The sequence below is a fragment of the Corticium candelabrum genome, chromosome 15 (genome assembly GCF_963422355.1).
Source record: "Corticium candelabrum chromosome 15, ooCorCand1.1, whole genome shotgun sequence".
Taxonomy (NCBI): domain Eukaryota; kingdom Metazoa; phylum Porifera; class Homoscleromorpha; order Homosclerophorida; family Plakinidae; genus Corticium; species Corticium candelabrum.
Window position 1 is genome coordinate 907,694 of NC_085099.1, and position 27,953 is coordinate 935,646.

The 27,953-nt window shown below is 41.3% G+C and overlaps 7 protein-coding genes across 7 annotated transcripts; 3 read left to right on the forward strand and 4 right to left on the reverse strand.

Moving 5' to 3' along the window:
* The first annotated feature begins 11 nt into the window (after window positions 1-11).
* Window positions 12-9,058, forward strand: LOC134191500 (kinesin-associated protein 3-like). Its single transcript, XM_062660123.1, has 13 exons — window positions 12-104; window positions 166-297; window positions 356-516; window positions 3,260-3,306; window positions 3,372-3,513; window positions 3,593-3,913; window positions 4,312-4,754; window positions 5,141-5,362; window positions 5,815-5,966; window positions 6,025-6,164; window positions 7,174-7,272; window positions 7,335-7,420; window positions 8,458-9,058. The coding sequence occupies exons 1-13, from the start codon at window positions 76-78 to the stop codon at window positions 8,887-8,889; spliced, it is 2,406 nt and encodes an 801-aa protein (XP_062516107.1). The 5' UTR covers window positions 12-75; the 3' UTR covers window positions 8,890-9,058.
* Window positions 9,059-9,178: 120 nt separating this feature from the next.
* LOC134191503 (uncharacterized) lies at window positions 9,179-10,467 on the reverse strand. The gene has a single exon (XM_062660126.1). It carries the CDS (start codon window positions 10,246-10,248, stop codon window positions 9,550-9,552), a length of 699 nt encoding a protein of 232 aa, XP_062516110.1. The 5' UTR covers window positions 10,249-10,467; the 3' UTR covers window positions 9,179-9,549.
* A 64-nt stretch (window positions 10,468-10,531) lies between these two features.
* Window positions 10,532-11,988, reverse strand: LOC134191502 (uncharacterized). The gene is made up of 5 exons (XM_062660125.1): window positions 11,699-11,988; window positions 11,511-11,645; window positions 11,363-11,437; window positions 10,904-10,994; window positions 10,532-10,800 (listed from the first exon to the last, which is right to left on the reverse strand). The coding sequence occupies exons 1-5, from the start codon at window positions 11,949-11,951 to the stop codon at window positions 10,602-10,604; spliced, it is 753 nt and encodes a 250-aa protein (XP_062516109.1). The 5' UTR covers window positions 11,952-11,988; the 3' UTR covers window positions 10,532-10,601.
* A 464-nt stretch (window positions 11,989-12,452) lies between these two features.
* Window positions 12,453-13,824, reverse strand: LOC134191231 (uncharacterized). The gene is made up of 4 exons (XM_062659828.1): window positions 13,332-13,824; window positions 13,097-13,186; window positions 12,936-13,035; window positions 12,453-12,839 (listed from the first exon to the last, which is right to left on the reverse strand). The coding sequence occupies exons 1-4, from the start codon at window positions 13,795-13,797 to the stop codon at window positions 12,695-12,697; spliced, it is 801 nt and encodes a 266-aa protein (XP_062515812.1). The 5' UTR covers window positions 13,798-13,824; the 3' UTR covers window positions 12,453-12,694.
* A 257-nt stretch (window positions 13,825-14,081) lies between these two features.
* Window positions 14,082-18,820, forward strand: LOC134191496 (uncharacterized). Its single transcript, XM_062660118.1, has 5 exons — window positions 14,082-14,161; window positions 14,304-14,358; window positions 14,426-14,493; window positions 18,374-18,476; window positions 18,539-18,820. The coding sequence occupies exons 1-5, from the start codon at window positions 14,121-14,123 to the stop codon at window positions 18,599-18,601; spliced, it is 330 nt and encodes a 109-aa protein (XP_062516102.1). The 5' UTR covers window positions 14,082-14,120; the 3' UTR covers window positions 18,602-18,820.
* A 426-nt stretch (window positions 18,821-19,246) lies between these two features.
* Window positions 19,247-21,083, reverse strand: LOC134190628 (uncharacterized). The gene has a single exon (XM_062659087.1). The coding sequence runs from the start codon at window positions 20,820-20,822 to the stop codon at window positions 19,317-19,319; it is 1,506 nt and encodes a 501-aa protein (XP_062515071.1). The 5' UTR covers window positions 20,823-21,083; the 3' UTR covers window positions 19,247-19,316.
* A 442-nt stretch (window positions 21,084-21,525) lies between these two features.
* Window positions 21,526-27,926, forward strand: LOC134190627 (parafibromin-like). Its single transcript, XM_062659086.1, has 20 exons — window positions 21,526-21,671; window positions 21,733-21,838; window positions 21,900-21,938; window positions 21,989-22,019; window positions 22,424-22,554; window positions 22,612-22,641; window positions 22,700-22,761; window positions 23,022-23,145; window positions 24,384-24,488; window positions 24,543-24,626; window positions 24,686-24,767; window positions 25,003-25,067; window positions 25,126-25,210; window positions 25,402-25,449; window positions 26,048-26,135; window positions 26,191-26,325; window positions 26,382-26,482; window positions 27,453-27,529; window positions 27,589-27,653; window positions 27,714-27,926. Exons 1-20 carry the CDS (start codon window positions 21,541-21,543, stop codon window positions 27,748-27,750), a joined length of 1,626 nt encoding a protein of 541 aa, XP_062515070.1. The 5' UTR covers window positions 21,526-21,540; the 3' UTR covers window positions 27,751-27,926.
* The last annotated feature ends 27 nt before the right edge of the window (window positions 27,927-27,953 follow it).

The window sequence follows — 27,953 nt, forward strand, 5'->3', positions numbered from 1 at the left end:
AGCTGTAACCACGGCAATGGCTCCACCCACGCGTTTCCCTAGTTTGTTACTGTTTGCTGTTTTGTGGGGATAAGGATGCAGGACGAGCCACGTTATTTGAAGAGGTGCCTAAGAACAGCATAATTTTATGGAATATTGCAATATGCTAGGTTATCTGCATTGCAGACGCGTCATACCCGGCTCTATTGACGTTCATCCAACAGAGAGCGCTCTGGTCGTCCACTATCAAGTTGAAGCCACACTGCTTGGTGATTACGGCGACCCAATGCTGGGCGAACAAAAAGAATGTCAAAAAGTGTAAGGAGAAAGGCGGAGAGTTGTGATGTCATTGCATTTCTCTTTCCTTCTTTTTTAGGATTCGTGTTCGTGGTCTAGGGGCTGGATCTGATGTTGGAACTTTGGCTCAGGAGATTGTTGCTAAGTGTAGCAACTTGGTTCATCCTGCAAAGCTGCCTGAAGTCGAACAGTTGCTCTACTATTTGCAGAATAGGCGGGGAAACACAAAGGCGACTCCTGGTAAAGAATTAATTAATGTTTGTCCGTACTGTCTGATTCTGTCTGTCTGTCCATTAGTTGGACTGCTTTTTTGGTATGAACTCAAGTTGTGTACTAGTATAGGCCGGATTTATGAAATGAAACAATCTGCGTCTGTTTGTCTGTCTGTATGTCTGTCATTTATTTCTTACATCAAACTATCATACAATTCTGCAAAGAACTACAGTAATACAACTAGACTAATGTTCATTGAAAGCTAACATTACAGCAAACTAAGAACTTATATATAACTAAGACTAATGAGAAAAAAATTGGGTGCTGAGAGAGTCAGGCCTCTCAGACCCACCACACAACATGCTAAGTTTCTTAGCTATGACTTTAACATTACACTTTTGTAATTGTACGGAGAATCTTTTTCTCCAAAATTCTAAAAATTCCGCATCATTAGGTCTTCCTGCTTCATCTGATGAAAAGGCTGCCAGTTTCTGCAAGAATTTTCTTGCCTCTTCTCCCTATGATCCAAATGTTCCATAACCAGTGGAATGACTTTGACTACTGAGCCTCCAGGCAGTTTGTGTTGTTTGTAGTTGGCCATCTTTCTGGTTTCTCTTTGATTAGCTGCAACCCCTGTTGTCTCAGCAGAGCTTGGGAAAACATCTGAGCTCCAAGGGTGTGCCAACGAGATGTCAAGATCAATATTAGCACCCGACTCAGCATCAAACATGATAATGTTAGGTCTACATTCAGAGTTAGTATACCTGTTTCTTGGCTCATGGCAATGGTGAATTCGTAGATTTCTAAGGCATTCCAACCACACTCCAGCAATTGACTCATGGGACCAAATAGGGCCTCTCCCTGTCTTGCAGGTAAGTAAGTGGTATCCACTGTTGTCTAGTGATGCATTGCAATTACAAGACTCTACCCATTTTGAAATGGTGATAGGCAGATCCAATCTCAAGCAGCACGCCAAGCAAAATTCGCATGGGTTGAGTGCGAAACCGTATGAAGTTGGTAGTGCATGCAACCATGCGTCTGCGCTCTTTCCTTGAAGGGAACAAAACCTTGCTTTATCTCTTGCAGTTGGAGCTGCATCAACCAAGTGCTAGAAATCTTCTTTGAAATTAGAAATGGACAATTGATGTTGTAACTTTTTAATTCCTTTGTAGTCTGAGATCTTCTTGTTGGTTGGAAGGTATGATCGAAAAGCATGTCCAACGGGGCTAGATGCATCACAAGTGAATTTGTCCATGATGACTTTCAGATGTGGGAAACGAGATGGTAGCTCAGATATGGTATGGGACTACGAAACAACAAAAGCAGGACCAGCGATGGAAGATAGCGGGGTTAGACCAAATCCACCCATACGAATAGGGAGACATGCCTGTTTCCAGACCTGATCATCTACAAATGTTTCACCAAGAAGATGAACAAATGTTTTTCGAAATTGAAAATCTTGGATGGACATAGCTTCAGATAGCAAGGTAGGCTTCACAGATCTAGCCGAATGATCAAGTCTAGGAATATGACAATGTCTTAGAAGTAGCATTGAACTTTGCTGATCTTCTGATTTCTTGAGTTGGTCGCAAAGTTGGTCCCCTGAATGTGCAGCCTTAACACACATTGTAGACACGAAGCTAGATGTACCAACTGGTATGCCCAGAAAAATCGAACCATTATGACTCACAGGAATTCCGTCAAAGCCAGTGAGATGAGTAACATTGGAACTGAAAACCTCTCACTTGGTTTCAGAGACAGACAAATTGATGGTTGAAAGAGATTTTTTGAGCATAGTGAAAGCTGCAAGCACTTTGTCAGGACTACCCAGCAAGAAAACATTATCCAAGTATGCAAGCAAGGTGACTTCAGGGATGTTGTTTTGTATTTCAGATAAAATAGGATGAATTGCTGTCGCAAAAAGAACTGGTCCTAGTGGATCGCCTTGGTGGTGGACTCCTTCTTGAGATGGAATGACAATTGATGACGATTGTTGTAAGTACATAAGAGAGCTAGAGTAACCATACATTTGTTGAATGTGACTGAACAAGTCAGGAAAGGCCTTAGACACTTCGTTTAACATATCACATCTACTGATTGAATTGAAAGCATTGCGAACATCTGACTTGAGAACGATTCAATCTTGATTAACTTCTAGCATCAGACCAATGTGGTGAGCAACAAGCTCAGTACCGTTCTGTGTTGAGACTCCATGCTGAATAGGTGTAAAATAATCAGCAAACGCTTTGTTCTTCTGTACACAAATTGCTGGAGCAGTAAGACGACGAAGTGCATCTTTAACAGCTATAGGACGAACATCTCCATTAGTCTTAAGAAGAGCAATCAGTCTGGATGATGACATAAGCTTGGCAATTTCAGGAGGCAATTTACCTTTAGCTATAGCTGAACATCTCCTGTCTGTCTGTCTGTCTGTCTGTCTGTCTGTCTTTTATTCAATAGAACAAAGTACGTACAGATGGAGGCTAAATCCTCTACAACACAATGTCCTCATCAGTCCAATTAACTACACACGTGCTTGCTCCTTTACTAAAAAAAAGTAAAGGCCAAATGGCCTTGGAAAAACACAAATTAACTAGCATCATCTATCTTTTTGTCTGTCTGTCTAGATTTCTGTTTGTCTGGTGTCTGTCTTCTGTTTGCAATGCTTATTTATCTGTTGATGTTTACTGTACATTACAAGTAACAACTATTGAGTTGGTGTGTAATTCAATAAATTTAACTTTATAAATTATGTGCATGGCTTTTGCAGCTAAACGGCAGCCGATGAAGGTCACAGATCCTTTTGAAGAGAATGAGGTCAGATCTACTTTTATAGACAAAACATGTATGTATGATCATTAAGTAAGCCTGTCTTGTCTCAGATCAGTGAACGAGCTACGATTGATGATATTGAGGAGTATTGTGAGTTGCTGTACGAGAAGGCGGAAGACAAAGTGCGAGGCACAGCCCTTATACTACAACTTTCACGAAACCCAGACAATTTGGAAGAACTGGCTCAAAATGGTGAGGAACAATTCTGGACATTGCAGCTGCAACTGTCTACTGCATAATTCTCGAGATTATATTTTATGTTGTGTTTCAGACGTTTTACTGGGTGCTTTGGCTCGTGTGTTGAGAGAGGACTGGATGCACAACATCGAACTGGCAACCAACATTGCTTATATATTTTTCTGCTTTAGTAGCTTCTCAGATTTCCATGGAATTCTTCAACAGCACAAAGTTGGAGCAACTTGTATGACCATTGCTGATTCTGAAATAAAGAAGTGTGAGAAAATGAAAGCAGACGTTGCTAAACGGAAGAAGATTGCAGAAGAGAAAGGAAGTGCTGACTTGAAGAAAGATTATGAAAAGAGGAGGAAGCAGCTTGCAATGATAATGAAAAAACAGGACCAGTTCTTTAGAGGTGAGTACACTATGATTGTTATGCTGTAGTCATGCCTTGAGAAGGGGGAGTGGATTTTACCTTCAATCGGTCACACCTGTCATCTCAATATGCATAGATGTCTCGTAGAGGTACATGTTTGTAATCTATAAGATGCCTAATATCAGCCGTTTGCGCACTACGACAGTTTTGCGAGTTTTGAACAGCATGCTTGGTAGATTTTAGTGGCTATCGGGATGGCACTAATTATTCTTGTTGCACTGTGCTGTCGTTTGAAGAGATACTAGGGAATTAACTGTAGGTTAAACTCCAGAAGTTTTTGGCTAATTAATTGTTGTTGTCTTGGTTGTTTGATGGTGTCAGACATCTACAACTCTGATCTTTTTTCTGTTCATTTTCTGTATGTTTTTGTTTCTTAGTTGCATTTTATATGTTACTGAATGTTGCTGAGGACACACGAGTCGAGAAGAAGATGGTTAACAAACAGATTGTTTTGATGCTCGTCTCTCTTCTTGATCGTGACAACATTGAACTTCTCATCTTAGTTGTTAGTTTTCTGAAGAAGCTGAGCATTTTTGTGGAGAATAAAGATGTGATGGCAAAGCTTGGTGTTGTTGAGAAGGTTGCACGTATCGTTCCTTGTGAACATGATGTACTTCTCCATGTAGCTGTAAGACTGCTTCTCAACCTTTCATTTGATCCTCGATTATGTGAGGCAATGGTGAAAGCAGGACTTCTTCCAAAACTTGTTTCACTTCTGAGAAATGAGCAAGTGCTTGTGTTTGTTCTCTGTCTTCTCTATCACATTAGTATGGATGATCGATGTAAATCAATGTTCTCCTACACAGACTGTATACCACTGGTATGTGTTGAATGTTTATTTTTATCATTTGTAGAATTTCTGGTTTATTGCTGTGTAAAGAAGCATTTAACAATAATAATTAATGTTGTTCTTGGAAGTAACATTACTACAAGCCAACAAACACGGAAATGCTTAGCAGTGCTTATACTGCATGCTTTTATATGCCATACCAGGAGAGATCAAACAGTTATGGAGATCTTATCATTCAGATTCAAGAAACTACAATCCTCATACTTGGATTATAAAAGCATTAATTCAACATGCAGATTACACTACACTTGAACTGCATGCTTTCTTCAATGTTTACTGATTGGCATTATTGCAACAAATATCAGCAAACTGAGTATATAGTGCTGTTTCAATGCTTAGCCATGTATGTATTGTAGGTGATGAAGTTGATACTGGAGTGTCCAGAAGAAAAAGTAGAGCTTGAAATTATTGCACTGGGGATTAATTTGGCCGCCAATAAGCGTAATGCAGAGTTGATGTTTGAAAATGGAGGTCAGAGGTTGCTGATGAGGCGAGCGTTGAAGACTAAAGACTCTCTTTTGCTCAAGATGCTGAGAGTTGTTTCTCAGCATGAAGGAGCAACAAAGAGCATGTTTGTGGTGAGAGGCAAATTGGTGTATGCATGGTTATTGCCAGAATTATTATATATAGTGACTTTTTATTGAAATTGTTTGATGTAAATGTCAAATATTGTAGCTTACCATGCACACTGAAAGTTGGTTTACTGCAGGCATTGATATACACCGTATATGGAGGGATACATTGTGTGTGTTGTGTGTTGTGTATGTGTGTGTGTGTGTGTGTGTGTGTGTGTGTGTGTGTGTGTGTGTGTGTGTGTGTGTGTGCATGCGTGCGTGCATGTGTGTGTGTGTGTGTGTGTGTGTGCACGCGCGCATGTGTGTGTGTGTGTGTTAGAGGAAAGCTAGAATGTATCCAATATGTGTCGTTTATGCTAGAACTTGACATAGTCAGCTCACTGACGTACTGCTTGAACAATTTGAAGTAACTTGCACATCCTTGTCAGCTTTACTTCTTTGTTTGTGTTCCTTAGCCTTACGTTTCTGATTTTGCTGGTATTATCAGCTCAGGTGCTGACGAAGAACTTGTTGTCGAGTCTGTTGGCATTCTTGGTAATCTCAATCTGCCAGAACTTGACTTCGAAGGGCTTATAACAGAGTTTGACCTCGTTCCCTTCATTAACAAGTAAGTTGCTGTTAGTATTCAGCATAATGTTAACTAACCTTTTTTTCTATGATGGAAGGAAGTTAACTCCAGGCGCTGCCGAGGACGATCTAGTTCTGGAGGTCATTATATTGGTGGGGACTCTAGCGCGTGACGAGAGTTGTGCTGCATTACTGGCCAAGTCCGGAATCATTCAGAATCTTATTACACTGTTGAACAGTAAGATAGACATCATCATACATAAGCCATGTTGTGTATGCATGCAACGAAAGGATGCTCATGTGAGCAAAGTCAATACAATATTACCGTGGAAATCAAACATATTTATTTTTTATGAACCAATTACAACTAACAGAGAAAACCAATTGCAACGTAATTAACAGTGTTTGTGTGTGCTGTTTCTTACTTTCATCCACTTGTAATGTACTCGTATACTGTAGATAGTTGACTACAAAAATCGTAGCAACAGTCCTTAAGCAATATGGTTATTGTACATGCAGGTATCATGATGTATATCTACTTTTGCTTGCATTAAGGTTTATGGTAGTATGAAGCTATAGCTATAGATTAATTTATCGTAGATGAGCTGCTGAAGAATGTTAATCTTGTTGTGGTCAACAACTGCAGTGTGTGCTGGCAGGCACAGTTTGGGTTAATTAATTGCTTTGCGTTCTATACTCACAGGCAAGGATGTAACGTATGATGCTTATTTGCAACTACATTAACTGAAGCTCAAGTAAACTTGATTACTAGGTGACTCTACTCTACAACAGATTTAACATTCTCCAGCATTCAATAGGATGGACAGGAATTTGGCAATATTTGTTATTCAGTTAGTGTCCATACCTACTTAATTAATCACTGTTTGATGCTTAATCTAGACATCAACTATCATCTAAACTCTATGAACAGTACTTTACTGCGTCTTTTCAGTTTATACGTGGTAGTGTCAGATACAACTTCAATCTTTAGGTATAGTAGAATAATAGGAAACACAAGCATATCAAATTCTCTCTCTCTCTCTCTCTCTCTCTCTCTCTCACACACACACACACACACACACACACACACACACACACATACACACACATATATATGGGAGAGCCGGCAGATAGTCGAGTTGTATGTGTGTACATGTTGAGGTGGTAGTAGTTTATTGCATGAAGTGTGCAGTATTATTATTTCCTTGTTGTCGATTCATTGTATTATTCATTGTCTGTGCATGCAGGTAAACAAGAAGATGATGAAGTTGTTCTGCAAATTGTATATGTTTTCTACCAGATGGTATTTCACAAAGAAACACGAGATGTCATTGTGGAGAGCACGCGTAATGCAAATTTGCCACACATTCGACTCGTGTTTTGTCTATAATTTTGAATGTATGCACAGAGGCTCCGGCTTACCTCATTGATCTAATGCACGATAAGAATACTGAAGTGAGGAGAGTTTGTGATGCAACGCTTGACATTGTATCGGTAAGGTTCATTGAATAATTAGTAGTGTATGTGTAGTGTACAGTAGTAGACATTGCTTGTTAAGTTGTATTTTAATTAAATATCAGAAAATGGTTATCTTGGAATGAAGCGAGATGCATACTAGGAATCTGCAAAGATTTTGTAGGTCTACATCACAGTGTGTAGGTGACCTACTGATTTAGACAGTAGTAAGTACCAAGTACAAAGATATGAAGGGGCAGAGTTTGTAATCAGAGATTAGATTACTGACAGGGTTGGTTCAACGTCGGAAAATTGCTTTTGTATTGCTTTGTATGCCTCTAGTGAAGGATTTGGATTTCTGGAGTTGCTACACTAAACAGCAAGTTGTAGACATTTGAGATGAGGAGCTATTACACATGCTAGTACACAGTAGATACATTGATGCAGTCATTGATTAACTGGCAGCCGCAAGCACCGAGAGATGATGAAGTGCACAGGGATGATAGTGACTTGACATCGAAGTTCATGACTAAAAGGATTGATCATAAAGCCGTCCACCCTTTATACCAGAAAAATAGTTGAGCAATTGATGAGCATCTTGTGGCGATTCCTCTGTGACCCTGAAAGGTGTGGGTCTTGTGGTGTTTCCTGTGTGACGCTGAAAGTCTTGGATCCACACCTTTCAGGATCACAGAGCCACACCTTTTAGGGTCACAGAGGAAACGTCACAAGACGCTCATCAATTGCTCAACTACTTTTCTGGTATAAAGGGTGGACGAGACGGCTGTAGGATCAATACATGCATGCATGCATGTACTGTATACATACATTAATTAACCTAACAGCATACAAGTCCTGGATGTAAACCTTTTTTTGAAAACAATAGGAGTAATTGCATAAACGCTCAGGGTTCTCATTCCGCATGAGCTATAATTAATAAAGTTTGTACTAAGTCATTCACTGTTAATAATTATTATCAATGGTAATAATTATCAACGTGTAATCCAATACCTGATGTTGTTACTGCTGTTCCTCAAATTTGTTTACTTATCATGCATACCTTCCTACTCTTCTAGGAATGCGATATACAATGGGCAACGAAAATCCAAGCTGAGAAATTCCGATGGCACAACTCCCAGTGGCTAGAGATGGTCGCTCAGCATCAGATGGAAGACCAGGCGTATGAAGAAGCGGACCAGGATGGCTTCATGTCACCGCACGATATGCTGTTACACATGCCGGACGACTATCTGGATTCCTATCCGGACTTCTATAATCACGACGAGGCTTACCCAACACAAACCTACGGGATAGCTGGCATATCAAATGGCTATCATGCTGGCTTTGAGTATGGGCTGGGCGAGATGAGACGCGACGAATTCGAGTTGGACGAACGAATGGCCGCCGAAGAGCGAGAATTCCTCGAACAGGAGTATGGACGAATGATGGGACGCGGAATGTACGGTGGTTACGGTCCCGCACCGCCGACTAGCCCCTACAGGTCGTAGACGATTGTGCTTGCTAACCGGATTGGCTTAGTCTGAACGTGACGTCACCGGGATTGCCATCATCATCTGGAGACCACTGACTACGCATCAACAAACGCGAATTGACATAGCGGGATAGGTTGTTGCCTCTTGATACAGCGTCACAAATACAGTAGGCAGAGGTAACTACATCCTGGTGCACTCTGTGTATGTACATGTAAAGTATTTTAGTGTAATGACCCTAACCTGGTCGCGTGAGATCGGCGATCAGCTTACCACCTGTAATGCAAAGCCGCTGCTTGCCTCCTCCCGTGTAAATTAGGGGACACTTCACCTCCAAGACAAACATTGTAACAGCTCGAGGAGAAGGCCCCTGCGCTGGTGTGTGTATGAGAGGCGCAAAGCAAGACTGTCATATATTCAGAGTTCACTGTCTAGCCCACGGCTCCAAACCAACGCCTACTTCTCCGTAGAACCCACGCACGACAAAAGAGCGAAGGTATAAAAACGCGTGCACCTAGCGAACATGTCAAGTACAAGTAACAGTCGGCCACCATTTGATTCCGTTGCTAAAGTAATCTGTATCACTTCTGTTATTCTGAAAAACAGGCGGATGACTCCGGTTCAGTGGAAAAAAACGTGGCAGGGATAAAGTAAGAAGGACAGGTTAAAAGCTCGTCGTTATGCCATACCATAGTAATTTAGAAGCGTCACTTGTTCCTTGGGATTATCCAAGCTAGCGCTAGGATACACCTCATCGTCCTCAAATTCGAATTCCGGTTCAGATTGAAACGTACGCCCGTTCTTCTGCCACTGGATAGTCTTCCGGTCCATGTCTAGTCTCACTGAGATGATATCCCCTGTGTCATAGCCTCGCTCTGACCCTCTAGTGTCTGGAATCTCTCGCCGTCCCGTCACCATGTTGCCATCACTGCGCAGAGCGATCTCGCCCTGACGAAACGGATGAGGCTTACCATCGAAAATCTGCGGGCAGCCATCGCTCTTACGCTTGTTCGTCACGACGCCGATCTGCATCCAACTCCGACAGCGAGACACGTCGACGCGGATACTCCACGCGTGTCGGCCGGTTGTGAAGCCGTGCGCTAGTCCATTCGGCATCTTGACTAGTGTCGTGCTGTAGCCTTTACCCACATACACGATAGTCCTATTTTCATTGCTCAGCTCTACTTGGTCTTGTCTCGACGCGGGGTCGAACGTCACCATCTCTACGATGGGAGGTTCATGCTCGACCGACCCGTCTGCGACCCATTGTCTCAATCCAGCTTCAACCTCAGCTATTAGCTTCTTATTCCGGGATGGCAAGTTGTTGGCTGTTGGAGCTCCTTCTGTTTGTTTCACACAACCTAAGCAGTTCCCCATAGCTCCACACCCAGTTAGCGCATCACAAACAGGCCCTTTCTTCCAACAACACAAACCGCTGTCCACAAGATTACTCTCTCCACACGTTATTCTAACTTCAGCTAACGCAGAGGACCGGTCGACAGCTCCGTGTGACGTTTCAGCGCCTGAAAATTCGTGGAATCCACCAACACTGCTATGGCGGCAGCTTAGCAATAAACCGGAGCTGCGCAGGCGTGATTAGATACTAAACCGCCAAATGCCCGTATGCGTGGAGCCGCACCTAAAACCGGAACTGATGTCATGCTTCAGAAACCGCTTTTCTAAACACTTGCTACGCGTGAACTCGTTATCTAAGAAGGTGCAGCACGTCACTAGGTTGAATACTTTTGGCGAATTCGGTCTCGAGTAGCTTGTCTGTGTTGTTTCGCGCTCTGCAATCTCTCAACTCGATCAGCTCGAATTTTTTCTTGTCTTTCTGCCTCCTGTGCCCTCTTCTCTTCCTGCTTCCCATTTTCTATCATCTTATTGGCATGCGACACGTGGTGAGCGGCTTCAAGGGCTTCTAGCCATCTGAGAGTAAACAAACCACAGAAGAATAATCAATCATTCAAATTGAATGAAAAAAGCATTAGCAGAAGTTAGACAACGTTACTAGCTGTCCCGTTTACCGTACCGTTCGAAGGTCTGTTCACTTGTCGTCTGTAAGACCATGTCACGTGTTTCTGGACCTGCACCTTCAAGCTTGATGACTAGCTTCCTTGATTCTAAGAAACCACATATTTATACAATAATACATATAACTAGAATATTGTAAGTAGAATAATATAAGTTGAAATTTGCTAGAGAAATGAAGGACAGATGGTAAACAGACAGACACTAGAGAGAGACAAACAATTATGCATGTAGACAGACATGGACAAGCACAGATAGGAAGATGACAAAGACTAGAAAGTTCTAGAGATTTGGGGTCAAACACGGAACACACACACACACACACACACACACACACACACACACACACACACACACACACACACACACAGAGCAAGCAAGAAAGGTGGACGAGCAGGTAGGCAGGCAGCGTAGACATGCCATCCTGTATGTCATGATCGACATTGGCGATCAACTAAACCTGCTACTGTTCCTGCTTGCTTGAAGTGTAGCACTTGTCCTACATCTGTTAACACAATACTCCGACTTCCATCAGCTGCAGTTGCAAATAATAAAGAGCACTAATCACGTAATTGAAAAATATTAGAATCCAAGACCAGGAGCATTACCTCTTGCAGTATCAACAAGCGGAGACGACTTTGAGTTGCTCCAATGAAGCGTTTGGCACCCTCTTTTATCTGTCAGCCAAAAGTGTCGACTGTGTTGATCTTTGCCATCTCTTGAATATTTGACAAACTCCGCCCCTGCCAGTGACAATCACGTGACGTGTTTCTAAAACCCACTCAAATTTGCATACCTTCTTGCACCATATCACCGTACTTAAAATACAGAGCGTGACAGTATGCACATATTCTCTTTCCTCGATAGGCCGGAGGATACTTCTCGCCCATAACGAAAGAGCACGGCTCTCCGGAGAAGATACCGCCACAGTAGCGACAGTGATGTCTCCTGTTCAGAAACGAGAAGTTCAGGTGACACTTTTGACATTTTCTTACGTTTTCGTCAGGAATCCAGCTGGACTCGCCACATTCGTCCAGCTGGAAGGTCATTTGCACAGACGTGGGGTAGAGGAACGTCGAAAGTGTCACGTGATGTCGAAAGTGTCACGTGATTCATTCATGACGCCTACGTACACATAATTTGCTATTTGTCAGGCGGACGTTGTGCAATTGCGTGCTATAAAAGTGCTTTCACCCCCTCTGTGAGATACTCAGTTCAGGTTTTGCTTAATTAATTAAATAATATACTGCCATACTACATTTGCAACTGATTTAATTAAGTTAATTAATTAAGTTAATAAAGTGTCCCATGAAGTAAGAACATACAATGCCATTGAATAGACATAAAATAATGACTAAACACATGAATACTGTACACACTGCTGTAGTTAGTAGAGTGAGTTAATCTATGAGTAATCTATAATCATAGATCATGATAAATATTTAGTAAGCGGATCGAACAATTACTTTACATTTAGAAGTTGCTGCTAGAAGTGACTGGATAGTGTAAATTTTGTATGTTAATGCATGGCGATCTCTAGTGATTTTATTTTCGCTAGTCATTTTATTTTTGCCCCTTAAAATTTTAAGAGGACTGCTATGACCTTGGGTGCAATAGACGAGAATAACAATAACACTTACAATAATTATTATAGTCTGTTGCAGTTCCAACTAGACAACCCTGTCTCCTTCATAACCAGGGTCACTAAATAATTAAGCTGCTACATACTCCAGCTAAACTGCAGGTACGTATTTGATCAAGAAGAGTACTGTACACTAAAGTTTGCAAAATCTTACACACTCTGGTATGAAAAATATTTCTTTTGTTTTTCCTTCAGCTTGACACGTTTTTCTGTCCTTTCTCGTTGTCTCATCGATGCCTTCATCTCTTTATTAGAAACAATTACATGATGTACTGCTTGCAGTGCTCTCAGCCATCTGGTCACAAAACCAACAATACACATAATAGTAGCATCTTGGTACAGTGCAATTGTTAATTAATTAAACAACTAGCTGTCTAATATGTGTAAGTACCTGTGGTATGTTTCCTTCACTGTTGTTTCAAATATAAGCAAGCCGAGCTGTCCATCTAGCCATATGACATACACAGGGGAAGACTGACTCGATATTTCCCCTTTCAAACATGTCACCATTACATACCAAAAAAGTGAGTTCAATTATTATATTATTGTTACCAGATGCACTAGTAAATTTATGAATTGCGGGTCTAGACTGTCCAGAGACCTCACTCACTTTTGAGAGATCGATACTATTAGAACTTCTTCCTTGAAAAAAGTATATTAATTAATCGATTAAAGTCAACAAAGAGACAGCTTGTTTATTCTTATAGTTACTAAAATTGAGTGTACACAAAGACAGCTTCAAGTACAAAAGTTACCGGTTTCCTCACTTCTTACCAGGTGAACTTACTAGTTTTTCTAGATCTTAACTTTCGCCAACAAAGACTAACGACCGGTACACTTCCGGGTTCCACTGTTAACCATACCAGACGTTCACCAGTCGTTTTTCCATCATGTTTTCTCTGTCTCTTGTTGAATGTATCACCTCGCACTACGTTGTCTGTATGGGTAGGATCGAAGGAAACAAAATGGAAGAGCCAGCAGTAATCGCAGACGCGTATTATTTTGGCCCCATGATGTGTCTTGTTTCCGGTCTTGAGCGCGCTGACAACTCGCGAACAAGACTCTGATCTACAGACGACGTGTCCACACGTTCTACAATGATCACGGTGATCTCTCATCGACAGGCCACAACAGCAAGGCTTCAGTAAAAGCCTGTTGCACGACTTGCAGTCGACTTCATTCCTCCAGAATGCTTCATCGCACTCGAGAAGAAAAGAGGAGCCAGTAACTGCAGCCATACGAAATTGGACCATTCAAATAGTCAGTTGTATGACGTAGACGTGCCTTTTACAGTAGTAATACGGTTGCGCGCGCATTCTTTTTAGAAAGGGGCGTGGCTAGCAAGCTTGGACGTACAGTACACTCACAGTTGACACAAATTAGACTGCAAAAAGCTATAGACAAAGATATACAGAATCTATAGTTATAACGTTGAAAGCAATGGAAGTTTGATCGAATCCTGTATGCGAAGAGCACGAATCAGGAGCCTAGAGGCTTCTGTGGACGTAAAAATGTTTGGGTATCCGAGGGCTTCCGGTTTGACTGTGGGTGCGTGTTTCCGGTGGCGGACAGTTTAATGTCTTGCTTTTGGAAGACGCTGTGCTGTTGCTGCTGCAGGTTAACTCACATCAATGGTTTACTCACCGTTTGTTACACTGATTTTTGCGACTGTGTGGCACGTGACAGTCGTGTGACCAGCACAGGGAAGCCGGAGACTCAACTTGAATTATATTGTTGCTGTGTTTTTCTCCTTCTCTAGAGAACGAGAGTATGAATCTGTTCAAGGTTCGAACTCTTCTTCATCGGCATCGGAGGTTTGCGTCATAGCTAACATACTTTATCTAATTATGACATACTTGCTTTTGGATGGAACTTGTTTAGTTGCTAAGTTCTGTTGCTCGACAAGAAACACAACGTCCGAAGCAAAGGCTAATTAAAGCATATGCTGGGTAATTAATAATACATAAATAAATCTTTGTTTTTATGATGAATTGATTGAACTAGTAATGAGGGCTAGTACCTAAGTATGTAGAGACAAGCATATGACAAAGCATACGATTGAATTTTTTGTGTCTGTTTTCTCTGTCGTTTTGTCGGTATGTATGTCTGTATGTGTGTCTGTCTATCTGTCTGTCAATCACATATATTTGAACTTTTATCTATGATAGATAGATAGATAGATAGATAGATAGATAGATAGATGTTTTCTTTATCCAGGGAAAACCTTCGGTATAGCCCCGATCTTCCAGGTACCCTGCATTAAATATGTTACGAAAACTAAACTATAAAAAAACACTACGAAAGAATACTAAACAATAATGAAAAAGTCAAGTAAAAAATTTAAGAAGTCTCTGTTTAAACAGACGAAAAAGTCTCCTGTCATTGATCTCAATGATGCTGGGAGAGAATTCCATAGCTGTTGGGATCTATGACTAGGAGATCGTTTCAGAGCTTCTGTTCGAGGTCTGCTGACATAAAGTCTCATATTAGACAACCTTGTGCTATAGCCTGTGTCAGATTGTCTAAACAAAGACTGGAGTTTCGTTGATGACATTCCATGCATCGCTCGAAATACTCGTTGAATCAAGGCGAGCTTGTGTCTGACCTGGTAGGGAGTAACGTGAAACTTTTGGTAGATTTCTTCAACGTTTCCTGTTCTTTCTCAAATTGGAATGAGTGCAACGGCTTTCAATGCAGGGTACTATGTACTGTCCAACTACTAGTAGTGTTCATCAACTAAACTAAGCTAAAATTGAAACTCGTGTAAAACAAAATGAGTACTACACTTAAGCACTACAGTGTACAAGCAAAGCCTCCAGTACCAGCTAGTAGCTGAAGTACTGGGTGGCAAAGAGGTCACATCTGTTGTCTTCAGACAGCGAAGATAGTTTTTTTAGAGATGACTCTAGCATTGCACTTCTGGAGCTGAATAGAAAAGCATTTGGACCAGAAGTTGATAAACTCCGCAGCGTTCGGTCGTCCCACTTTGTCTGATGACTTCTTTGCTAATTTGCACAGGAGTTTCCACCCATCGATCCCCCAAGCTCCAAAATACTCCATTACCAGTGGGGTTACAGTGGCAATTATGCCACCTGGTAATTGCTGCTTACTGTATTTCTCTTTCTTTCTGCCTGCTCTCTTTTCTGCAGCGGCACCACTAACACCAGCAGATGATGGAAAGATGTCACTACTCCAAGGGTGGGCGAGGGAGATATCAAGGTCAACGTTGTTTCCAATGTCTGAGTCAAAAAATACTATGTATGGTCTGTTGTCTGTGGTTGTATAACGACTCCTCGGCTCCCTGCGGTGGTGGATATGCAACCCACGGAAACAATCAGACCAGACGGACGAAATCGATTTGTGAGACCATACCGGCCCGCCACCAGTCTTACAGGTCAGCAAATGGTATCCACTGTCATCTATAAGAGCTCCACAATTGCATGTCGTTGTCCAGCTGGAGAAGGCTATGGGCAAACCCAAACGAAGGAAGGACACCAAGCGAAAATTGCAAGAATTGAGTGCGAACACTTCCAATGTAGGGATAGCATTAAGCCAAGCCCCAGCGCCCTTACCTGTTGTTGAGCGTAGGTGGGCTGCATCTTTGGCAGTGGGGGCATTTTCGAGTAGATACTGAGCATTAGAAGAAGCAGTGACAAAAGATAGCTTTTGTTGAACTTTCCCAGTACATGGCAGGTAGTCGGAGATATTTTCTTGGAGGAACAGACCTTGCTTTGGCCTCACTGATTAGAGTGGTTGAAGAGCTTAAGAGACTGTCGATGATAGGTTGTAACACAGGGAATCGGAATGGCAGCTCTGTAAAAGCATTGGCCCAGGATGCAACAAAAGCTGGTTGTCTCATTGACAACATAGGAATCATCCCGAAACCGCCCATTCTGATGGGTAAAGAAGCCTGATGCCAAATCCTGTCATCAACCATGTCATAGCCTAAGAGGTGAGAGAAGGTTTCTTTTGTCCCAGAGTCATGGATTGTAGAAGCATGAACTAGCAAATCAGGATGGACTGTCTGGGCCAAATGGTTTAAGGTTGGGGACGTAACAGCATCATAATAGCAGCATTGCACTCTGAACACCATCCAATTTGGTAAGCTGATTGCACAGTGAGAGCTTTGACTAGGCTATGGTGGCACAAGAGGACGTAACGAATGACATCGAACCAATCGGAGAAGCAAGGAAGAGTGCATGCTCACAAGACACAGGAATTTCTTCAAACCCTTCAACAGCAGTCGAGGACGATTGAGAGAATATCTCGCACTTTTTGTCTGCTATGACCAGATTGATGGCTGAGAAGGTCTGCTTCAAGTCATGAAACGCAGCCAAAACAGATTTCGCCCCTCCCAGCAAAAATACGTCATCCAGGTAGGCCAGTACGCATACTTGAGAGTGGGATTTCTGAATCTTAGTTAAGACTGGATGAATGGCCATAGCAAAAAGAACAGGACCCAGAGGGTCTCCTTGTTGAACTCCCTCCTCAGATGGAATTACTACGGTAGAAGAACCCTGCATGAAGACAAGGGAGCTGGGTTTGCCATACATTTGAATCGCATGGTTGTACAAGTCAGGAAAGGTAAGAGAAACTTGTTCCATGATCTGGTCTCTGCTGACAGAATTGAACGCATTCCTAACATCTGACTTCAAAACTGTCCAATTGGGATTAGATTCCAAAGTGAGACTTATATGATGCGCTATCAACTCTGTACCACATTTCGTAGACACACCATGCTGAATGGGACAGAAAACTTCAGTAAACTCTTCCTTTTTTGTCTGTCTGTCTGTCTGTCTGTCTGTCTGTCTGTCTGTCTGTCTGTCTGTTTGTCTGTCTGAGACTGTGGTCATGATTTGGATGAATACACGGATACCATCTTTTAACCTGTAAATATGGGGTGGACCTGTGTGGTCTCACATTTCAGTCTTAAATGGGTTGAGTGAATGCCTGTCTGACCTTCACCTTCCCCATCAAACAGAACCAAGACATCAATACATCAATACTGAAGGGTGTCCAGACATTACAATTTTTGATCCAAATACTGGACAAAATTTGGATATTGATGTGTCCCTGGCTCATCCGTGGAGTCAGGACATTATTAGGAGGGCTAGCAAAGAAATGGTCATGCTGCCACGACAAGAGAAGAAAATAAAATGAAAAAATATTTAGAAGAGCTTGTTCCAGGAAGATATGTATCAAGATGTGTTCCTCTTGTGATAGAACATTTTGGGAGGTGGGGCACGAAGGCAGAGAATTTTTGCAGCATTTGTCACAACAGTCAGCAAATCCAGAAGCCAATTTTAATGCTTCTAGGTTCATGTCGTATTGGAGAAAAAGTTTTCTACAATTCTGCAAAGATGCAATGCCAAAGTTATTCTTAGAAACTTTCAAAACTGTTACCTAATCATGGTGATTTAGATAGATTATCTGATTTTGACATTCAAGGTCAAGTCCATTAGTTAATGACTTGTTGTTTGCAAGGACTGATTTGTATTTGAAAAATCCTAGCATATGTACAAGTAGAATCTGTATGAGAATAAATTATCTGTCTGTCTGTTTGTGTAAAACCCAAGTGCAATTATCTAATTAAAATGCTTCTAATGTTTGGAGAAACTGAGTTTAATAACATAGAACTTACAGTCATGCTGCTGTTGTTTATATCAGACTGCAACAAACTATGATAGCTTTTGTATACAGCACATCTAGTTTAACTTCAGTAATGTACACTTTGCCAATTAAATGACTGGGGTGTGGGTGAATGAAATATGAAGTACGTATGTTTTATGTGTAATATATTTATACTTGAAAGGTTGTATCTAATTACAGAGAGGGTGTAATATCAAGATCGCGTTCTCCTCGTGATAAGCGCATAGGGATGCAGTCTGGAGAGGACTCGGATACTCTATATGAAGTTGCTGGACCTGCTCCGGTACATGTACAGATCATTCTGTTTTATTGTGATAGCTGACCAGATGTGGTTTGTTTGTGCAGCCTGCTGACATCAAGATTGTAAATCCTGCGTATCACCCGTACAGAGATACTGATGCTGTATGATGAAACTCATCAGTCTATGAATTAATTGGATGTGTTCGAGGTCTATAGATATATCTCTGTTGATTTCCTAGCCCATCAATTTGAAGTTAAGATTTTAGCCTGATTATGAATGTTACTATTAAATGGCAAGGGCAAGAAATGAAAAATTAATGCCACCAAATGCTTGGATCCTCACATTTATTTCTTAGCACAGCAGGAGATGTATATTGAGTGTAACTGATTTTGTTTCTACTGTTCATATCTAATGCACTTTCTATGAAAATATGTTCCTTCTTAATTTGTGATATTCGATGGTACACCTGCAAACAGAAGACAGCAATGCCAGAGCTGTATCTTATTGGGATGTTGCAAAGCAATTGATGTTTCCAACTATTTTAATATAATTTGGACAATATGAAGCAAACACAGATATTAACCCATAGTATTAGTATGCAAGTAAGGTTGCAAAAAAATTGAATCTGTAATTTACATTTATGCAATCAAACTGCTTGTTGTCCTTGTCCATCAGTAGGTGAGATGCTCAGGAATCTCCAGCTTCACTTGGTAGAGTTTTTGTTATAAAGAGCCACAGACGACTAGCATAATTTGAGAACCATAGTCACTAGTTTGCTGTCACGTGAAATAAATTAGTAATGACACATCACATTAGCTTCATAGCAGCTCCCCATTGAAATCCAGCAGATAGGAACTGACAGTCTCACATTACAAACAACAACTATGCATTCTTTGTATTATCTAACCATTCTTCAACATTTTCATAACTATCGGAGTCTCTAACGGACGATGGTTGTAGTGCTTTTGACTGACTATGATCACTGTAGGATGTCTGGCTTTGCATTGGTACATAGCACTCCCCATTTTCACCATCAGTGTAAACAACTGGCCTGTCAATTTCCATAGGAACATACAAACTGTTATCATGGTTACTACTATTTGAATTGACAGTGGATACACTAGTTTTCTGTCGAAAATCTGAAATTACTGGACGAAGATACCCATCAGTAGCTGTTGATCCAGTGCTCTTGGTCTTGGTCACCTCTTTCTTTTTGAATCTGGGACTTGGAATTGGCTTGCCAGCTTTCCTGTGCCCGTGCGCTGGAGACCTGACTGTTGGAGAACTTGGATCATCATACATTGCTCTGTCGTGAATTTCATCAGCAGACATCATCTTCCTCAATGCTGACAGCTGCGGTTTTGGTGGTGGTCTTGGTTTTATTTGTTTACTTCGATCTAGTGTTAAACCTGGAGGATATAGAAATGGCTCTGATGATGACCGTGTCCTCGTCAGTTGCTGTTTGTGTATCCTTTCATGCCTCAACAAAGAAGAAATCCCAGGTCCAAAATCAAGGTCTGAATTCCTCCTGGGCACAGTCATCACTGGTGGTCCATCAACAAATGCATAATCATAAGCAAAACTAGACCGCGCTTTGGCTCCCAGTAATTCTGGATCACTCATTGCTCTCTTTGTTGGCAACTTGGCTGGTAGTCGAATTGCCTGGAGATCCACAGGTAAAGGCTCGACATAATGATGAGTTCGAGAAGACCTTCTTAACTTTAGACACAAAATAATGCAGACAATAATACTAACTACAGCAATAGTCGATGTAACAGCCAGACCGACTATATACAATACATTGTTTGAGTTTGAGTCGTCACCCTTGCTGCTAGATGATGGATTTGTTGACATAACCATGGTTGTTGTGATTGCCGTTGCTCTAGTCATTGTTATATTTACAACTGTCATAGTTGCCAAATCATCAACACTTTCTCCAGACATTATCGAAGACTGGACTTTCACTGAGGCATTACTGACAGAAACAGTGCTCCCATTTACCACTATACTGAACCGCGCCTGCAGCTGCTCTGATGCTAAAGACAAAGTGAATATATACTCCCTCGGATTTCCTACTTTATAGGAACTGGAGCTGTCAATTATTGTCACAGGGTGGCTGAACATAACGTGGAAAATAATCAAGCTCGCTGTAGGCTTGGGCACACTCAGAAGAGAAGACGCATTCATTACAACTTCGAGCTTCTGTTGTGTTCCATTCCTTGTTGAGTTACAGTAGACTGTAATATTCCTCACTTGATCGTGACTGTGACGAGGACTGAAAGAAAGCGACAGTTCCCTACGGTCGGTAAGGACACCGCATCCATCGCAACTAACAGTGCGGACAAAAACCGAACTCCACAGAATGATCAACAACGCTGTTTGCTTCATTAGACTTGTATGATTGCACAGTGAGGTGATCTTGGACGGTTCTTCCGTTATAGCAACAGTTCTTGTACCCGGAAACAACTCGCAACGTTTAGACCGTCATTGCAGGAAAGAGAGTGACGTGAGGTGACCGTATCTAAATTTGGCAGCCCTACCACGAACCGCTACTTACACTCACAAATGAAACTGACGTAAGGAACGAAATTATTCGACGCAGTTAATATCTGTCACAGAAGTTGAACTTCCGGTAGGACGGATGTGATCTTTTGTTCTCATCGGAAAAAAATGTGAATCACACGATAGCCGGCCTACCTCTTTGTTGCTTTCGGTGGTCCTTCCGCGCGAGGATAGCAACGGGACAGAGCCGTAGTATAACAGCCCTGTGTGACTGTATCACGTGATGTTTCTCTCTAGGACGCATGATTTCGTTCGTGAATTTGCCACGTCGCGTCTAGCCTCGTTGTCATTCTACGTCGTGATCTGAGACTGTAGCGTGCACGTGACGGATGCGTGACAAAGATTTCTACAACAGATCTGTAGCAACTAGGCACAGTTCTCTCTTTATTTCCAATAGCAGCATCTAGTGGTCTGGAACAAAAAATGTACAAGTGTAATATTTAGTTGGCCAAAACAACAAGGCAAACGCAGCAAACCTCCGCATCATTGTTGTTCGGAAGTTCGAGGCTCAGTAGACTACGTTGGTGATATCAATCACATCAAAATGGCGGATGCTCTGTCTCTTCTTCGGCAATATAACATACAGAAGAAGCCGATAACTGACAGCGATGGTCACATAATTTTTGATCAGTTTACTTTTCCCAAAGGAGTCAAAACGAACTACCTTATCTACAAGTAAGTCTTGCAACTGAATTTCAATTGTTGTAGCAGCATTAGCTACACCTCTTGTATGAAGGACAGGCAAAGATGGCGTGCCCAAAGACTATTATACGGTTGAATCACTGCTATTTTTGCTGAGGAATGTCACTCTGTCGTATCCTTTGTACGTTCAAAAGGCCGTGGTCAGTATAATGTTGTAGTGCAGTAGTAGCATATCCGTTATGATCAGGTCTGTGTCTTCAGGCTCAAAAGATACCTGTTGTTAGGCTGCCAGACAGGAGGGTGCGTCGCATTTTAGAGACTTACTAACAGTTGAAATATTTTTTGTTCAGGGCGTTCTTTCTTATTTGAATGGAGAAGTTGGTATGATCATTGTTGATATCTGATTCTGCTGTCTAACCTTGAATAAATTATCGAATAAGTAAATGAAGAAAAATTTAACTTATTGTTTGACTTGAAAGTTCTACTAGTGTCATCATTTAATTGCTATGACAGTGTCTTGTGAGGAAACTTTCTATGGATTTAACTTGTCAAGTTTCCGTTTGACCAGAATGCTGAACTAGTGCATAATTTCAATTTGTTGTATCTAACGTGCCTGTGTACATATTTTTTACTTCTGGGCTGATACAGTAACTGAAGTGTAGTGGGGTGGGGTGGGGTGGGGGTGGGGCTTACGAATGTGTGTAAATTGCAGTGAAACAAGTTGCTGTAGATTGATCATTGATCCAATAATGGAATGGTTTATTCGACGCTTTCTACTTGTACAGACACATCTGCCAGTGTTGACAAGAGTGCTCCTCTTGAGTTGGGTGTACAAAGAACGGCTACTCCTTCTACGGCTGCCAAACGACCAGCACAGTCTGAAGCAGAGATCTCAGCGAAGAAACAGAAACTAGAGGTAACACATTGACGTATGACACTCGGATAGATAGGAGTTAATTTATGATCGTGGTAGGAACAAGAGGAACGAATGAGACAAGATAAGGTAAGAGTTCTGGGTAGGTCTTGCTTTGTTTGTTGACGTATTATGTTGGATTGCTTAGGAGAGAATTGCTGCTAAGCTTGATGCTCCAGAGCAGACAGAAGTGATTACAGATAAAATAAGGTCGGTGTTAACTTGCCCAGCCACTAACAATCAGCTGTGCGATGTTGTCATCATTGTGTATACAGTATTTCTGTTAATTGTTTTGTGACCAACTACATTAAATGTTATCGAACTGGTTGACTGGTCACATGTTTTTTGTTTTTATTGTGTTTGCAATAAGAGACTCCGAGTAGTGCACTTATGGTTTAGTTGTTACATATTTATGGACATATTGCTTGCCTGACGTTCGAAAGTATCTCTTATTGCTTGTTGTTTGTTAGGTCACTAAGTGACACTCTTTCTGCTGAGAAGATTGCGGCTATCAAGGCTATGCGTTTGGCAAAGAAGAGAGCTACTATAAAATCTGCTGATGACGAATTAGATCGACCTGCACCGCCACAACAGGTGTGTGTGTGTGTGTGTGTGTGTGTGTGTGTGTGTGTGTGTGTGTGTGTGTGTGTGTGTGTGTGTGTGGTGCGATAGCTCAGTTGGTTAGAGAGTCATCTTAGGGAGTGATTACATCCAGGACCGTGCAGGGTTGCATGTTCAAGTCACAGTGATGGGCGAGCTATGGCATAATTTCCTTGGGCAAGAAACACACAATTGCCTCTCTCGACTGTGGAGAATAAATGAGTACAAAGGCCTCCGACTGCGACAAAGTACATCAGCCACTGGGGTCTGGTGGGACTTCGGGTGTCCACACCACAGTTGGCGTTGCAGTCAGTGCTCCTGCAAGCACCTGGCCAGGCTCCAGGAGATTGCTTAGCACCGCCCATAGCTCTTCATTAGTGCACAGGAACCTAGCCATCTGGCTGGGGGCATTACCGTTAAACGGCAGCTTGTTATCCATTTGCCATTCCATTCCGTGTGTGTGTGTGTGTGTGTGCGCGCGCACACGCGTGCGCGTGCATGTGTAGTCACATTGATCGTTTCTGAACGAATAAATTTAAGGTAATATATGGAAAGAAAGATGTTCAAATAGTTGGAATCTTAAAGAGTGTTTGTCTATCACGCCTTTCTTTTGTCCCAGTGTGGCATAGCACAATTTGTCAGAAAAGATGGAATAGGGCAGGGACTTACTTCATAGCTGAAGAAGCTGTTTGTAATCAGCAATAGAATCTCACATTGTTGTGGTCTTAAAATGGTCACAACTTACTGTAGAGAAGAATACTTTACGAAGCATTTCAATAGCATTTACTGTTTTATTTGCTCAATTTCCTGCAGCAAACTATGTGCAGAAGTTGAAAAGGATGACACAGGGGCTTGCTATGGTAGTAACTGATAAGAGATGCACTCAATCTCTGGTATGTGTTTTTGTGCATATGGCATAGTGAGCTTACTCCACATGATAGGTTGCATTACTTTTGGGTTGTAGTTGGGGGGAGGAGGTTACATGACATGACAGGATGTAGAACATAGTATAGTTAGAGTTTGATGTGTTGGATTATGAAATGATGAACTGATATTGGTTGAGCAAGCACAAGGTGCTACAGCGTTCTCATCCGTCGTGTGTAATTTTATTGCACAACATGTTATTGTAATGTGCATCGGGGTTATTTGATATGCTGCACATGCCAATTGCACAACTCTATTTTGAGGAAACTGTTGCATATTGATAGCAGTTTTATATGTTGACTTATTAGGATGACAGACTATTTCTAGCTGCTGATGTTGATGTCACAAGAGATATTGTCACACGTGAACGCATACACAGAACGAGGTCTACTGTGCTACACAGTTCAGGAAAGGTTGTAGATATCTTTGAACGGTTGCATGGAAAGGCATTATCTTGCCTTTTGTAGGCATTTGGAAACGTTCTTTCAATCCTTTCATCAGTCAAGGCAAGAGAAGAAGGAGGGAAAAGGCCAGTAATTGTGCAGTCAGAGGTATCACGTTTTAAGAGCGAAATGTTTAGTATTTGTGATGTGTGATGAATATGATACAGAATGATGCTGGAAAAGAGAAGAGAAATGCCGCCCCTGCATCATACAGTAGATACGATCAGGAGAGGTTCAGAACATCTCAAGGTGTTTGATAAGAAATGCAGTGTGTGATTGTGTTGTATTTATGATTTTACACACACACACACACACACACACACACACACACACACACACACACACACACACACACACACACACACACACACACCACTGTAGGAACTATAGGACCTGTAGGCATAGTTTAATCCTATTAATGTCATTTGAATGCATCAAAGTTGGTCGTTTATTTTGTTCACTTACTGTTGTTTTTACTTTACAGATACCGAAGGGTTCAGTATTGACACTATGGGCACGTATCACGGGTTGTCTCTACAGACTGTAACGGTACTGTTCACTGTTATTTTCATCATTTGTTATTACGTCTTACATAATATCATGTTAGGAAAAGGCAGAAAAAGTGCAGCAAAAGACAACAGCTCAACTCGGAGCAATGAGCCCCAACTCCAGGCCCAGTAGACCAAATACTGGTATTTCTGCAGCAGCAGTATATTGATGTCAACTTGGTTTGTTTGTTATTTCTCCCTTATTTGTCTATCAACTCTCACTTTGCTCACCAATTGATTTACTGTCTTGATACATTTGCATGTGCTGTATTGCACTGTATTAGGATTGACATTATGATTGTAGCAACATTTCATAACCACTTTTTTCGTTGCAGGGGGAACAAGCACAGCTCGATCAAATTTTCCACAGAAGAAAGGAAAAGGTGTTGTTATATGATATTACAACAGTCTACGTTTCTAAGTAAATTCAGTAGTTGTCGTGGAGTCTACTCTCTCAATAGTTGAGCTACGAAATAAAAAATAAAAATAAAAATAAAAATAAAAATAAAAATAAATAATAAATAATAAATAAATAATAAATAAATAATAAATAATAAATAAAAATAAATAATAAAAACCGTGGCTGAACATTATTCCAGGTCATCACAACTGGCAGCACTTACAGAAAACAGTGCTTCTGGATCTACTCGGATCCTTTGTAAATTCATGTCTTCTTTCTTGACAGCCGTGATGGTCTAAGTACTTCTGAAGCAGGGTTTGCTTCCGGTACTTGTAATAGACTTTACAAACCAGACTGATCTGGTTGAGCACGGCAATAAATAAGAAATAAAGAATGTACCTCTGAGGCAGTGTTTGCCTCCGGTGCTTACGAGAGACCTTACGAACCAGACTGATTTGATTGAGCACACATGAATAAATAAATAAATAAATAATAAATGAATAATAAATAAATAATACAGCATGTGTAAACCTTGCATTTATTTGATAACGTTCCAGTAATTTTTGTTTTCTATTTAACAGATTCTCGAACGCCGATTATTGTGATTCCTGCTGCTCCCACGTCGTTACTTAACATGTTGAATGTCAAAGATTTTCTTCAGGAGTACAAGTGTGTTGTTGATATTGAAGTAGAGAATGCCACTCTTCATTTTGCTCTATTGCAGGTTTTTATCTAGCGATAAGAAAAAATCATCCGGAGCGAAACGAGAAGCAGAGGTGCTAGTGCAACGGAAGAAAGACAGTGGGTCTGTGCTGTATCGTGTTCTAGATAATCCGACCAAACTTAGCCAGCCGGAATGGTCAGGCTTAGTCGATATGGGGTGGATTGTTTGGATGTTAACTGCACGTTTGTCAGGGATCGTGTTGTTGCCGTGTTCGTTCAAGGTCCTGCTTGGCAATTCAAAGGGTGGCCTTGGCTGACAACAGATGGATCACCAGTCGACATTTTTGCAAGAGGTCAGCAATTGCATGTGTGTCGTTGATGGTAGAGAATGACAGAACTAAATCATAACGTATCAATGTCAACATCAACAATAGTTAAGCTGTAGGAAATACTGTAAATCAAGAAATTTTTGGTAGTGATTTAATTTTGGTATATTCGGTACAGCTTCAAAATTACTAATTTTAATCGCTACCTAAATTTTGTTTTAAAAAGTTGTACTACGCCTCCTTCCTGGCAGATGGCAAGCAGATGTTTGCGAACTTGTAAATCCACATCTGCTGGAAGCAAGGAAGGCCGTCCTTGGCGATGGTGTGGCAATGAAACAATACTGGATGGGTTTTTGGAGATACCAGGTCGTCAGTATTTGTTACGAATACTCTGGATCGTAGTGTAAAGAATGTTTCAACCAAGTTTGGCAGAGAAATGTTTGGCAGCGGCCTGCAAACCATGCACATCTGCATACCTTGCCATCTTTACTCTCTCTTCTTTGTTGTAGTGGCCATACCGCGACGTTTCTGACTGCCTCTTTTGTCGTCACTTTCACTCCAGTCCTTGTCGATCATCGCATTTGCGCTTGCACATGGGCCAGCGTTGTTGCTCGTCTCCTCGTTGGGATCCGTTAGTCCAAACGTTGTGGGCCAAGGATACTCCCCCTTCAGGCGGGGATTGGCTGTCGACAACCATTTCAAAAGCCCAGACATTGAGTGCAGTATGCACATGAGCACTCTATTGGCCTCGTATTCCCTTTGCAGCTGACACTCCAGACATGCAGATGAGTGCTAGTACTACTGGTTCATACCGAAATATAATACACACTGAAATGAAAATCTCAGTGCATACCGAAATTTAATCACTACTGAAAATTTCTTGATTTACAGTATGATGGCGTTAGTTGACAGCTTATACAATGATTGTTGGGCATGAATTTTGTGTCTTTGTGTAGTTGAGTACACTGTATTTGTATGATTCTTTTTTTTTTTGTAGTGAAAGCATTTCATTTGAAGTACGAAGGCAACAAAACCGAGCTAAATGTACAGAAATGGAATGTTCAAGTGCTTGAGGTTTGTTTGTCTTGATTCAAAAAGTAACAATGTTTAGTAATTGTAGATTGTGTCTGTAGGTGTCACAGACAAAACGACATCTTGATCGCGCTTCAATTTTAAAGTTTTGGGAGATGATGGACAAGTATGTGTTCATTGTTCACAGGGAAGGACAACTATGGTATCATCGTCTCTTATATTGCAGGTTTATTTCTAAGAACTTTCCACAACTGAGATACTGATCGGGAGTTTGTAATCATTGCTATGGTAGCGTACAGACTTACCAGCCCGTAGGACATTATTTTCTACTGTACCCTGCACACACGTTACTTGGTCCGATTTAAATTAATTAAAAGAACATGTTGGAGGTAATAGAAGCACAGTGCACTGGTCGGTATGTGGAGACTGACGAATCTGCTTGCAGTAACTAATTACAATTAATTAA

Excerpts from the sequence above, each read along its gene's own strand:
- LOC134191502 (XM_062660125.1), bottom strand. The coding sequence starts at position 11,951 with ATGACCTTCCAGCTGGACGAATGTGGCGAGTCCAGCTGGATTCCTGAC. Across the intron at positions 11,438-11,510 it reads GCTTGTTGATACTGCAAGAG|CTGATGGAAGTCGGAGTATT; the intron begins GTAATGCTCCTG and ends TTGCAACTGCAG. Across the intron at positions 10,995-11,362 it reads GCAAGCAGGAACAGTAGCAG|AATCAAGGAAGCTAGTCATC; the intron begins GTTTAGTTGATC and ends GTGGTTTCTTAG.
- LOC134191496 (XM_062660118.1), top strand. The coding sequence starts at position 14,121 with ATGTCTTGCTTTTGGAAGACGCTGTGCTGTTGCTGCTGCAG. Across the intron at positions 14,359-14,425 it reads CTTCTTCATCGGCATCGGAG|TTGCTAAGTTCTGTTGCTCG; the intron begins GTTTGCGTCATA and ends GAACTTGTTTAG. Across the intron at positions 18,477-18,538 it reads AAGTTGCTGGACCTGCTCCG|CCTGCTGACATCAAGATTGT; the intron begins GTACATGTACAG and ends TTGTTTGTGCAG.
- LOC134190628 (XM_062659087.1), bottom strand. The coding sequence starts at position 20,822 with ATGAAGCAAACAGCGTTGTTGATCATTCTGTGGAGTTCGGTTTTTGTC.
- LOC134190627 (XM_062659086.1), top strand. The coding sequence starts at position 21,541 with ATGGCGGATGCTCTGTCTCTTCTTCGGCAATATAACATACAGAAGAAG. Across the intron at positions 24,627-24,685 it reads CAGTAATTGTGCAGTCAGAG|AATGATGCTGGAAAAGAGAA; the intron begins GTATCACGTTTT and ends AATATGATACAG. Across the intron at positions 25,450-26,047 it reads TCCACAGAAGAAAGGAAAAG|ATTCTCGAACGCCGATTATT; the intron begins GTGTTGTTATAT and ends TCTATTTAACAG.
- LOC134191231 (XM_062659828.1), bottom strand. The coding sequence starts at position 13,797 with ATGGTCCAATTTCGTATGGCTGCAGTTACTGGCTCCTCTTTTCTTCTC. Across the intron at positions 13,187-13,331 it reads GTTAAGATCTAGAAAAACTA|GAAGAAGTTCTAATAGTATC; the intron begins GTAAGTTCACCT and ends ACTTTTTTCAAG. Across the intron at positions 13,036-13,096 it reads TAAATTTACTAGTGCATCTG|GGGAAATATCGAGTCAGTCT; the intron begins GTAACAATAATA and ends CATGTTTGAAAG.
- LOC134191503 (XM_062660126.1), bottom strand. The coding sequence starts at position 10,248 with ATGGGGAACTGCTTAGGTTGTGTGAAACAAACAGAAGGAGCTCCAACA.
- LOC134191500 (XM_062660123.1), top strand. The coding sequence starts at position 76 with ATGCAGGACGAGCCACGTTATTTGAAGAG. Across the intron at positions 3,514-3,592 it reads GGAAGAACTGGCTCAAAATG|ACGTTTTACTGGGTGCTTTG; the intron begins GTGAGGAACAAT and ends GTTGTGTTTCAG. Across the intron at positions 5,967-6,024 it reads CTCGTTCCCTTCATTAACAA|GAAGTTAACTCCAGGCGCTG; the intron begins GTAAGTTGCTGT and ends CTATGATGGAAG.